The 13,570-nt window shown below is 46.4% G+C and overlaps 1 protein-coding gene across 2 annotated transcripts in view; it reads right to left on the bottom strand.

The window, feature by feature from the left end:
* Nucleotides 1–13,570, bottom strand: part of TMEM67 (transmembrane protein 67) — a 124,742-nt gene that overhangs the window by 72,160 nt on the left and 39,012 nt on the right. Inside the window, exon 1 of one of the 2 annotated variants that reach the window (XM_073631962.1) lies at nucleotides 1,622–1,811. The exons of the other annotated variant lie outside the window; for it this stretch is intronic. Coding sequence (XP_073488063.1) covers nucleotides 1,622–1,811 — 190 coding nt within the window. Of the gene's footprint in view, nucleotides 1–1,621; nucleotides 1,812–13,570 lie in introns of those variants that run through there. 2 annotated transcript variants of the gene reach the window in all.

The following is a 13,570-nucleotide window of genomic DNA, read 5'->3' as shown; positions in this document are numbered from 1 at the left end:
CTAACACTGCGTTTTTGGGAACCCTAAACTGCTGGGGACGCCAGTATAGATCTGATCGGATCAGATATTGATCTGTACAGATACTATACCACTAAGGGAGGCGTATGCTGCGTGCGTGGGTGTTAGTGGTACTGGCGCTAATCTGACGCTGCCTGGGGCAACGCATATCACCGCTGGGCGATCAGGGGGCTAAACCTTTATTCGGTAATAAACGGCGGGTGCCCTGACACTATGAAAAATAAACGAACTAACCAGCGTCACCCGTAACAGTTATACGGTGATCAGTGGTGAAAGGGTTAACTAGGGGGCAATCAAGGGGTTAAAACATTTATTAGGTAGTATATGGGGGTCCCTGTCGCTATAAAATGCTGACGGCGAACCTAAATATTTACGTTCCTAACTAGCGTCACCAGTGACACTAATACAGCGATCAGAAAAATGATCGCTTAGCGACACTGGTGACAGGGGGTGATCAAGGGGTTAAAACTTTATTAGGGGGGGTTAGGGGGGTACCCTAGACCTAAAGGGGGGTAACACTCACTGTCCTACCACAGTCACTAACTGACACCCTGCAGTAATCAAAAAAAAAAAAAAAATACTGCTTGGTGTCAGTGTTACAGGGAGGGGGGAGGGGGGATTGGGGGGGGGATCGGGGGTGTAAAGTATGCCTGGCATGTTCTACTGTGTGTGTGTGTTGGTGCACTTACATGTCTTCTCTCCTCGGCGCTAGAACGGAAACTGCCGAGCCGAGGAGAGATGACATCACATCCTCTGCCTGTGTGTACTATACACAGGCAGGGGATGTTCCTCATTGGCTGGGAGCGATCGCGAGGGGAGGGCCACGATCGGATGGTCTCCCCCTCGTCTCTCATCGCTCCTAGCCAAATGCCGACCGCCACTGGCACCGGGGGGGGGGGGGGTCCGATCGGACCCCCCGCCCGCGGGAAGGCAATCACGTATGGGTACGTGATTTTGCCTGCTTGTGCCATTCTGCTCACGTATATATGCGTGAGGCGGTCAGCAAGTGGTTAATTTACAATCCTGTCTGAAAATCAGCAAAACAGTGTTTTCGGTCTGTTAACCTTTTTTTTTTTTTTTTTAAATATCTACCAGGTTTAACCTCTAATAGTGAGTTTGTTTATTTTTATATATATATATATATATATATATATATATATATATATATATATCTTTTCTGTCTGTTATGTTATTCTCAGAGTGGATTAGATATTTTGTTCCCTAACCATATAGCTAGTTATTTATATTTACCACTGTATAGAGATATTCAAGAATAAAGTGTCTTTTTTTTAAACTTTACATATTAACTAAATCATACACCAAACTTTTTTGAGGTTTTTATCCTATTAATCGATTAATCAAAACAATAATCAGCCAACAAATCGATTATGCAAATGATCGTTAGTTGCAGCCCTACTTCACAGCCTCCCTTCCTCCAATGATCTCGCACAGCCTTGGCTGCTTCTACCACCCCTGTGGCTTGTAATGCGGACTTGTGTATATCAGTATGCGTTTAAAACGGGTTTAGTTTGCACACATTTGCAAATACATGCACAAGCTACATAACCCCTGTGCACCCCATTCCCCCTGTTTATATATCTACCATCCTGGCTGGGCCGCTGGGTGTCTGGGCACTGCACACAGGACAGCTTCCCCGGGTCGTAGTATTGTTGCAGTGAGCAGTCCTCTGGACGCTGCAGGGGGATGGAATAGAGGAGGCCGCTGCATGGCAGGCAGAGAATGGCCAGACACAGGCCTCTGGAGCCCACACTGATCCTCTTCCCGGGCTTCATGGCTGAATGGGGGAGGGGGAGGAGGAGAGGGGATAAGCGGGGACATGCAGGAGGAGGAGGAGGAGGGATGGATGGAGGAGTGTACACAGATCCACGTGTAACTGTCTACAGTCCTTGTCTGTGTGTATAGTCAGGGCTGACACAAAACAGGGGCACTTTCCCCAGGTGCTTTGCTAACAATAATTTTCTGTGTGTCATGTTCACACCACAATGCAGTGTTCACTGAGTTCTGTAACACATCAATCTCTCTCCTTGTTTATAATGCCCTCTTCACTCCCATTAACTCACCCTCCTTCCTCCACCCTCCTTCCGGATAAATGGCTTTCATTTAGTCTGGCTCATTTTACACAATCCACCCGCCCCTCCCCCAATCACTTTACCCCTTCTCCTATCACTTAACCCCTTCTCCTTATCACTTTACTCCTTCTCCTTATCACCTTACCCCTTCTCCTATCACTTTACCCCTTCTGCTATCACTTTACCCCTTCTCCTTATCACTTTACTCCTTCTCCTTATCACCTTACCCCTTCTCCTATCACTTTACCCCTTCTCCTATAACTTTACTCCTTCTCCTTATCACTTTACTCCTTCTCCTATCACTTTACCCCTTCTCTTATCACTTTACTCCTTCTCCTATCACTTTACTCCACCTTCTATTACTTTACCCCTTCTCCTATCACTTTACTCCTTCTCCTATCACTTTACCCATTTTCCTATCACTTTTTCCCTTCTCCTATCACTTTTCTCCTTCTCCTTATCACTTTACCCCTTCTCCTATCACTTTACTCCTTCTCCTATCACTTTACACCTTCTCCTATCACTTTACTCCTTCCTCTATCACTTTACTCCTTCCTCTATCACTTTACCCCTTTTCCTATCACTTTTCTCCTTCTCCTTATCACTTTACCCCTTCTCATATCACTTTACTCCTCCTCCTATTACTTTACCCCTTCTCCTATCACTTTACCCCTTCTCCTATCACTTTACCCCTTCTCCTATCACTTTACTCCTTCTCCTATCACTTTACCCCTTTTCCTACCAGTTTACTCCTTCTCCTATCACTTTACCCATTTTCCTATCAGTTTACTCCTTCTCCTATCACTTTACCCTTTCTCCTATCACTTTACCCCTTCTCCTATCACTTTAATCCTTCTCCTTATCACTTTACCCCTTCTCCTATCACTTTATCCCTTCCCCTATCACTTCATCCCTTCTCCTATCACTTTACTCCTCCTCCTATTACTTTACCCCTTCTCCTATCACTTTACTCCTTCTCCTATCACTTTACTCCTCCTCCTATAACTTTACCCCTTCTCCTATCACTTTACCCCTTCTCCTATCACTTTACTCCTTCTCCTATCACTTTACCCCTTCTCCTATCACTATACTCCATCTATCACTTTACTCCTTCTCCTGCTCTGTCTGTGCATATAAACCTGCACTGCACATATCCACTGGTGTCCCAGCTCTGGGCACTCTATACACCCTTATGTCTGACACCCTTTCCATCCCAGCCTACTTTTTATCTCCTACAATTGTCCTATCACCATCATGAAGTGTAGCCAGAGATGCTATTAGAAATCACAGGGCCCCATACAGCCTACCTGACAGAGCCCCTGCCCCCACAAATATCAAAATGATATTTCTGCTAAAAATACACTAAAATCATTATTGGTAGACACAAACACAATATAAGTTAAAAAATCCCCACTAAACCTTAAAGGTAAAACTGTATTGAGGTAAACACTTCAGTTCGGTAAGATTTAACCCCCCCCCCCCTTCCCCACCAGGGCATTTTTTACTTTTTTTAGATACAGCATTGTGTTATTTTAACTGACAAGTGTGCAGTCGTGCGACACTGTACACAAATAAAATGTATGTCCTTTTTCCCCACAAACAGAGCTTTCTTTTGGTGGTATTCGATCATCTCTGCGGTTTTTATTTTTCGCGCTGTAAACAAAAAATGGCCGACAAATTTAAAGACAAAACTATATTTTTTACTTTCTGCTATATAACATATCCGATTTAAAAAATGTGAAAAATCGAATTTCTTTATCAATTTAGGCCAATATGTATTCTACTACATATTTTTGGTAAAAAATAAATCCTAATAAGTGCAGGGGCGGATCCAGAGCCTAGTCTTGGGAGGGGCACTGCCAGAAAATACTTTTTTTGAGGTAAATTTAATGGGGAAATGGTTGGTGTTAGCGCTTCAATCATCACGGCACCATGGTTGTTATGGTGTCAGGATGATTGAAGCGCATTATTACTATTATTACATTGTTATAAAAAAAAAGAAATAGTTCAACTCACCATAATGCAGAATCAGTGGGAGCCCCGAGCGTGTCACTTGCCACTGTCACCTGCCACACGTTGCGGATTGCCACTTGCCATGTCGCCTGTCACTAGATGCAGATTGTCACTTGCCACGTCCCATGCCACACGTTGCAGATTGTCACTTGCCATACGTTGCAGATTGTCACTTGCCACGTCCCATGCCACACGTTGCAGATTGTCACTTGCCATACGTTGCAGATTGTCACTTGCCACGTCCCATGCCACACATTGCAGATGTCACTTGCCACGTCCCATGCCACACGTTGCGGATTGTTACTTGCCACGTCCCATGCCACACGTTGCGGATTGTCACTTGCCACGTCCCATGCCACACGTTGCGGATTGTTACTTGCCACGTCCCATGCCACACGTTGCGGATTGTCACTTGCCACGTCCCATGCCACACGTTGCAGATTGTCACTTGCCACGTCCCATGCCACACGTTGCAGATTGTTACTTGCCACGTCCCATGCCACACGTTGCGGATTATCACTTGCCACGTCCTATGCCACACGTTGCAGATTGTCACTTGCCACGTCCCATGCCACACGTTGCGGATTGTTACTTGCCACGTCCCATGCCACACGTTGCAGATTGTCACTTGCCACGTCCCATGCCACACGTTGCGGATTGTTACTTGCCACACGTTGCGGATTGTCACTTGCCACGTCCCATGCCACATGTTGCGGATTGTCACTTGCCACGTCCCATGCCACACGTTGCGGATTGTTACTTGCCACGTCCCATGCCACACGTTGCGGATTGTTACTTGCCTGCTATAATCATCTCTTGCTGTGTCCCAGGCAAGCAGCAGAGAGATGATGTAATCTCTCTGCTGCCGCGGCTGCCTGCACACTGCACACACAGTGAGGGTGGAACTGCAGGGATGCAGGGCGGGCGCTGGGCGGTGAGAGATGGTGTTATCTCTCTGCTCCTCCGCCAGCCGGCTCCCTGATTGGCCAGCAGCCGCTCACGCTGTCACCGAGCCGTACAGCTGCTCACCAACAGTGCAGCCCGCTGTCTCTCTCCAGTCCCCACCGGAGCCGCCCGTTGTCTCTCCCCACCGGAGCCGCCTGCTGTCTCTCCCCAGTCCCCACCAGAGCCGCCTGCTGTCTCTCCCCAGTCCCCACCGGAGCCGCCTGCTGTCCCTCCCCAGTCCCCACCGGAGCCGCCCGAGACCCGCTGTCTCTCCCCACCGCTGTCTTTCAGCCGCGGAGCTGCCCGCCGGCTCTCTCACCCACAGCGACGCCTGCCAGCACATTTACTGACCCACATTCTCGAGGGGGCAATTGCCCCGTTGCCCCCCCCCCCCCGGATCCCTCCCTGAATAAGCGTATATTGATTGGTTTGCGCACAAGTTATAACGTCTACAAACTATGGGATATGTTTATGGAATTTTTAATTATTTATTTATTAGTAATGGCGGCAATCAGCAACGTCAGAGATATTGCAGCGGACAAATCGGACACTTAACTGACACTGACTCCATGTCTAAATGGACACACATGGAGCTGCAGCTCGGCTCAGGTGCCCCCATAGAAAGCTGCTTGCAGTGAGGGCACTCGGGAGGAGGGAGGGGCCAGGAGCACAAAAGGAGGACCCGAGAAGAGGAGGATCTGGGCTGCTCTGTGCAAATCCACTACACAGAGCAGGTAAGTATAATGTTTATTATTATTTTTACTAGTGTAAGGCATGGATCAATGTTTCTGTTTTTACGGGAACAATCTGTACTGACAATCTGCCTTGTTTACATGGGCAGATCTCCATTCTGTCTGTGTACAAAACGATCAGCGGGTGCCAGCAGACATCGGGTTCGTGGGACCCACCGATAATCTACACAGCAGGAGCAAGCCGCCGGTGGTGCGCACTCACACCCGATACCCGAAGTGCAGGATCACGTATATATACTAGGGCTGTTGATATTAATTGTAACATCGATGCATCGCGATTCGATCTTACACGATATGGCATCGATGTTACGACTGGAGTAATCGATGTTTTGATGACGTCATCCTCGCGGCACGTTAAGCCCCGCCTCCGCAACTGAAAGAGCCGAAAGCCGCCGAAGAGCCGTGGGAGTAAGCCGCTTGCTGCCCCTGACGGCTTTTCCCGCTTGCTGCCCCTGACTGACGTCATTCCCCTGCTGCCCTGCGTCGAGGAGCGACGCTGTGTGCACGTTGGCGAGGACATGAAGCTGCTGCTGCTAAGAGTGGCGGTGGCCGGCTTGTTGAGCACGGAGCTCCGAGGAGGAGAGTGGAGCTGCAGCATATCAAGCCAGGTGTGACGGAGGCATAGCCAGGTGAGGGGCCGCGGGGAGGACACCGAGGGGGGTTGGACGTGGTAAGGGAGGTGCCAGACTGTCTTATCCAAGATGATCAATACCCCGCCGCCCTCACCACTAACCTGTCCCCATATAATACTATTACCATAGCGCTCCCCTGCCCAGTGTCACCACGGACCAATTCCCATCCTTCTCGACCAGCATCCACACAGTCCTCTGCTCTTCCCCCCACCTCTACACTGAGCATGCAGATAGGGCAATAAAACAAAAATTGGTGTGCAGTGCTTTGTGGTGACAAATGCACAAAAGAGTCTTATTAAGTAGTGAATAAATATAGTCCTGAAATATATAAATCTGTGATCTGATTAAAAGAAATCTTTTGTGTATTCAAAGTAATTCCAGTGCTGAGTGTGCTCTGCTGTGTTTAAATCATTCACCAGAAATCAGGAATGATTTGCCGACAGGTTAGTGGTGAGGGCGGCGGGGTATTGATCATCTTGAATAGGACAGTCTGGCGCTTCCCTTACCACGTCCAGCAGGTCTGCAGTCTCTGATCATCTCCTGTACCATGTCTGCAGTCTCTGACCATCTCCTGTATTATGTCTGCAGCCTCTGACCATCTCCTGTAGTATGTCTGCAGTCTCTGACCATCTCTTCTATCATGTCTGCAGTCTCTGACCAGCTCTTGTATCATGTCTGCAGTCTCTGACCATCTCCTGTACCATGTCTGCAGTCTCTGACCATCTCCTGTAGTATGTCTGCAGTCTCTGACCATCTCCTGTATCATGTATATATATAATATTTACATGATCCTGTGCAACGTGTCCGCCCTGTAACAGTAGATGTGCTATAGGGCAGTTGGCAAGTGGGTAATAAATAAAGCTTTGTGTGTGAATGAGGTCTTTCATTCATTCATATGGGTACTGTAGCCCGTACAGTGTGAATCCGTTTTTTTTTTTTTTTTATGCGGCTAGAGCTGTGTGTAGGCAGGGTATGCTATGGGGATGCAGGTCCTAATTTGAGAGGCGTGCGGGTGCAGGTGTACGGCCTTGAACACAGACAGCGTGCACTTGGGGCCACTCACCCGTAACGCTACATGTGATTCGTACAGGAATCACACCACATCCTGTGCACATCACATGCGATGTCTGTGCAATTTGAGAAATATGTTTCGTATGCCTCAAATCTCATTGCATCAGCACCAAAATGGTGCAAGACCCTTTTTTCTCTGCACCTGAATCGCATCGCATGGGTGGAGTGGAGAGGGATTAGAACACTTGTCAGTTTTTATTGCTGTCTGTACCTCTGTTAGGGAGATTCACCCTCTCTATTTGTCCTGTTTACCATTATCACCGAAAGTGAAAGTAAAAGAAAATCCCAAATTTTGGGTTGCCCCCAGAAAAGTAATAGAGAGGAACCTTCCAACGGGGCACTAGTTCTGGGGACCAGGGGATCCCCAAGAAATTCCCTTAATTTGCAGGGATTTCTTCTCACTTCCTGTTTGGCTATGGGACAGGAAGTGAAGGGAAATCTCCGCAGATGGCAAAAAAAAAAATTTGACCAGTCTTATAACCCTCACTGGCTCTGTTCAACATGAAAAAAAAGAGTTTTGCCTATAGTTGTACTTTAACCCTTTCCCCCAGCCTGGGCCAGCCACTAACTCACTAGTACCAATACATTTCAACCTGCCCGGATGTCACCTGGAGAGCCCGCCCCTTGTGACATCACAAGGGGTGGACTCTCCAGGTGATGTCATCAGATGGCCACGCCCCATGGCTATATAGGAGATGCCAGACAGCTGGCGACAACACAATGGAGGAAGACAGCCACAGAAGAAGAGCAGGGGTTTTTTTTTTTGCAGGTAACAGCATTGGGAGGAAGATGGCAGCGGGAGAAGACGGTTTGGGGAGAAGACGGCACCGTTTTAAATAAACGACTTGTCAAAAACCAGCTCTTGTTTTTTTTTACATTTTACTGCTTTTTTGGGTGACTGGGTAGGGGTTGTTTTTATCTATTTGTGCGCAGCTTGCTGTATTGAGATGTAAGCCGTTATTATTTTAATGAATTATCTATTTTATTAGTACTACACTATTGGAGGCTTTTTGTCTACTTCATCCCAATATGTGAGTCGGGATCTCTGTCTGAGGATTAGCTGAGGAGTCTCTGGAGGGATGGACCACCTAACCCATATTGGATGTTGATCCAAGGCTCATGGTATGTATCTATGAGGTGAGAGTTCCGTGAGCAGTATGGGATTATTCTATCAAAAGGACTATTTATCAACTACAGTGGAACCTCGGATTACGAGCATAATCCGTTCCAGGAGAATGCTCGTAATCCAAAGTACTCGCATATCAAAACCAGTTTCCCCATTGAAGTAAATGGAAATAAATAAAAAAATAATTTGTTCCGTATTGACTTCAATGGCATGCAATACCGCATGCGGCCAGAAGCGGGGGGGGGGTGCCGGAGAGCCTCGGAAACAGCCAGAAAGGCCCGAGGACAGCTCTGCTAACCTTGGCAAACCTCGGAAAGGCTCGGGAACGTAGTATTTCTGAGTCTTTCCTAACCGTTCCGAACGGCGCAGTTTCAGCTCCAGCGCCCCCCCCCCACCACAGGCCAAACGCGGTACTGCACAATGCTTTGATCCTGATCCTGCTCATTTTGCGAGACAACACTCGCAAACCGAGTTAGGATTTTTCAAAATACAGTGCTCGTATTGCGAAACGCTTGTTAACCGCGTTACTCACAATCCGAGGTTCTACTGTATGTGAAAACGACCTTCAAGTTTATATTGGACAGCTTATTTGCACATTTACGAATCACTAACAGTATTGTTGTTTGGGAATATTCACATTATTTCTATTTGTTCATTTTATGTTATACACACCTACACATTAGGGAATAGCGCAAGACCATTTTAATATATTTTTACGCTTGTGAATTCATTAAATAGTGTAGCAATTCTCTACAAGGTTATTTGGATTACACATTTCTGGTAGTAGCACAAAGGACCACTGTTTTTTACTAATTTCCAAGTCTTGCCACAGATTCTCAATTGGATTTAGATCTGGACTTTGACTGTGCCATTCTAACACATGAAAATGCTTTGATCTAAACCAGGGGTGTCAAACTAAATATCATCGCGGACCGCATCAGCATTATTGTTGCCCACAAAGGGCCAGTTGTATCCGTGTGACTAGATGTCCAGAGCAACCCACTCCCCCTGTTACATCAGGTGTCAAGAGCCCCCCCCCACCATCAGAATTCAAGAGTGCACCCCCTTACCCTGTGCTGCTGTTGGGAAGAAGCTGCGGGCGAGGCTGGGAAGCAGAAAGTGTAGGGTCTGGTGGAGGGCTGGAGTTTGCTAAATACTGAGACCATGGGAGGCAGAGACTAGGGGGTGCTGCGGCTGCACAGAGAAGCACAGAGTCTGTATGAGGAGTTCTGTCCTCCTCTCAGCTGTTGACTGCTGAGAAAGGGGAAGGGGGGGCAGAGATGAGCCTCTCCGCTGCTGCACGCTGCTGAGATAAGGTGGGGGCAGAGAAAAGGGGGTTGCCGCAGCTGCAGGAGAGGTGCGAGGGCCACATGGAAGAGCCTGGAGGGCCGGATTCGGACCACGGGCCTTGTGTCTGACACATGATCTAAACCATTCCATTGTAGCTCTGGCTGTATGTTTAGGGTCATTGTCCTGCTGGAAAGTGAACCTCTGCCCCAGGCTCAAGTCTTCAGACTCTAACAGGTGTTCTTCTAAGATTGCCCTGTATTTGGCTCCATCCATCTTCCCTTCAACTCTGACCAGATTCCCTGTCCCTGCTGAAGAAAAGCATCCCCACAATATGATGCTGCCACCACCATGTTTCACAGTGGGGATGGTGTGTTCAGAAAATTGAGCTTAGTTATGTAGCATGAAGCTGTATATTCTGCAATATTTACTTTACATAGTAAACTCATTCAATGAAACCAAGCTCTGCAAGCTGAGATAACATGCCACTGCATTGATGCGTTCACACAATTTCACAGTAACCATGAGATAAAACAAAGTTCAGGAATAGTCTATCTTCTCATTGTTTTGCAAATCTATGTACACTACAAACTGTATAAAGGCCAGATTTGTGGAGTGCGTGACTAATAGTCGTCCTGTGGACAGATTCTCCCACCTGAGGATCTCTGTGGCTCCTCTAGAGTTACCAAGGGCCTCTTAGCTGATTCTTTGATTAATGCTCTCCTTGCCTGGTCTGTCAGTTTAGGTGGACGGCCATGTCTTGGTAAGTTTGCAGTTGTGCCACACTCTTTCCATTTCCGGATGATGGATTGAAAAGTCCCCTGTGATATGTTGAAACTTTGGTATTTTTTTATAATTTAACCCTGCTTTAAATTTTACTAAACTTTATCTCTGACCTGTCTGGTGTGTTCCTTGGCCTTCATGATGCTGTTTGTTCACTAAGCTTCTCTAACAAACCTCTGAGGGCTTCACAGAACAGCTGTATTTGTATTGAGATTAAATTACACACAGATGGACTCTATGTACTAATTAGGTGACTTCTAAAGGCAATTGGTTCCACTAGATTTTAGTTAGGGGTATCAGAGTAAAAGGGCTTTACTAAAATACCAATAAAATACATTTAAGTTTTTGGTTGTATATAAAAAAAAGTGTAGCGCATATAAAATATAGGTATGGGTTGCTCCCAAAGACCACAGACCTATCAACAAGGTGTGGTAAATGGAGCAAATAAAAATATCAATCCGTGATCAAAAAAATGGTTGTAAATAAAGACCAGAGTCTCTAAATATATACATAAAGAAAGTCTCTGAGCAGTAGTGGATGTTCTGAATGTTGGAAGAGACTTGGAAGATCACTACATGGACACCTCCTCAACTCATAATGGCATCAAAATAGAAAATGGTAGGCGTAAACTCTTACCGAATCCAGTGGACTCCCCTGTCTTAGACATGGAGTCATGAAGGCATGGTGCCACCCAGGGCATGCGGAGCGATATCCGGACCGTCAAAATTAGCAAGTAAGTGGTTCACCGGTGTTGACCTGGTCATCGGATGGATGTTCCCGGTAGATGCAGGTTGGGTGATGCCAGCTGGGATGCACAATGTGTGATGGAGATCAGGCATTCATTTCTTTTATGCAAAGAGAAAAATAAAGCCTCTCCATGGTGCAGATAAAATCTGCTAAAAAAAACCCCGATATATATAAAAAAAGTGATCACATTAAGGTCAAGGGCAACATAAGAGATGGTGTGGAAGGCCGACACGTTTCGACCCATAGGTCTTCTACTGGGGCATGAACCACCAGCTCAGAGTTGCCAATATTTATAAATAATACATAAAATTAGAACCAATCACAAGAGGAGAGAATAACTTGATGTGATAGAGTGACTAGATGTCAGCTGATCAAGAGAGGGGCAGCTGCAGTTGGCTCAACCAATCACATCCACAAGTGAAAAGGAAACAGACTCAGCAGCCAATCAGTGAGTTGGCAAGAGGCATCTAGTGTTACACCTCCAAATGCCACATGTCAAACAAAAGGATGTGACCTCCGTCCCAAAAGGGCGCCAAACGTCAATCCTAAATAATATACTGAATGACAAGCGGACGTAACAGCCAATGAGAACAGCCCACAGTATCTCCGTCTAGGGCTGTAGGTCGGCGTGTTCCGCCTTGGAGTCCTACATTGCGTACAGTGACGCGCCCGGCGCAGGACTCCAAGGCACGTGACTGGGGGCAAACATCGCACGAGTTCACGTATGCCGAAGTCTCGCGACCTCTTGAACGTCCCAGCCGCATCTCTTAACAAAAGTCAGAGACCGAGCGTGATCACGTACGGATGGATAGAATGGTAATCTAATTCCCAAGCGTGAAAAGTATATTAAAAAAATAACATATAAGAAAAATGTGTGTCCCTTATATGTAGTGAATGGCAATACTGGGTGGAAGGGGAGAATTTCTATGATTGATTAATAAAAGAGTTGAGGTCCCATTCCACGTTCAAACAAAACGGGAAAAAGGACCTCAATTCATATATCCAATACGTTTCAAGGTGCAAACGCCCCGAAGACGTGATTCTCCCCTCCAATGAGGAACAAATCTGTCAATCACTTGAAAAAGAGTCCCAGTCGGGTCTTTATTATGATATTGTAAATAGTGGCGTGGTACCGTGTGTTTGCTTTTCCCTCTTCTAATACCCGCCACATGTTTATTGACACGTATGGAGAAGGTTCTAATTGTACGGCCCACGTACTGCTTGTGACGAGGACAAGTAAGTAAATACACGATATATTGTGATGAACAGGTGGTGAAGTGTTTCATGCTATATATTTTGGAGGTAACCGTCGACTTGAAAGTGGTACTTTTACACTTTCCTCCAGAGTTACACCTTACATTTGCGGCAAGGATAATAGCCCTTACATTCCTGGAAGAATGTAACTTTTTTAGGTGGATCTATTATGTTAGGGGCTATTTGTCCTTGGATGGAACGTGCCCCTCTAAAGATGACCGCTGCCCGTTCTGGAAGAGCTGAGCCCAACAACCTGTCATTCAAGAGCACCTTCCAGTGTCTTCTCACAATTTCCCTAATTTGTTTTGATTGGGTAGAATGGGTAGTAATGAAGGCACATTTAAACCTATTGTCTGAATTCGTTTTCGGTTTTTCAATCAAGGTGGAACTTCTTTCTATTGATAGAACTTTACTAATTTCAGTCTCAAGTAAATCCGGGCTGTAACCTTTCACCAAAAATCTATTTTTGAGAACCTGAGATTTTGATAAGAAGTCGGAAGTACTGGTACAGTTCCGACGCAGACTTAAGAATTGGCTGCGGGGAACTGATTTGAGCCATTGGTCTTGATGGCAACTGTCGACCGGAATGTACCCATTCCGGTCGGTGGGTTTGAAATAAGTCCGGAACTCCAAATGTTGTTCCACCACGAATATTTCCAGATCAAGAAAATGAACTGTAGTGGTACTAGCCTCATAGCTCAAGGAAATACCTCTGTCATTGGAGTTCAGCCCAGCCATAAACTCACTCAAGGACCTGAAATCTCCATCCCATAGGAAGAGGATGTCGTCTATGTATCTGGCCCAGAGAACCAACTCTGGTCTCCGGGCGGCATAGACGACATCCTCTTCCCA

This window comes from Aquarana catesbeiana, linkage group LG05 (genome assembly GCF_042186555.1).
Source record: "Aquarana catesbeiana isolate 2022-GZ linkage group LG05, ASM4218655v1, whole genome shotgun sequence".
NCBI lineage: Eukaryota > Metazoa > Chordata > Amphibia > Anura > Ranidae > Aquarana > Aquarana catesbeiana.
The sequence above is the reverse complement of the archived record's forward strand: the minus strand, read 5'-3'. Positions and strand labels throughout refer to the sequence as shown.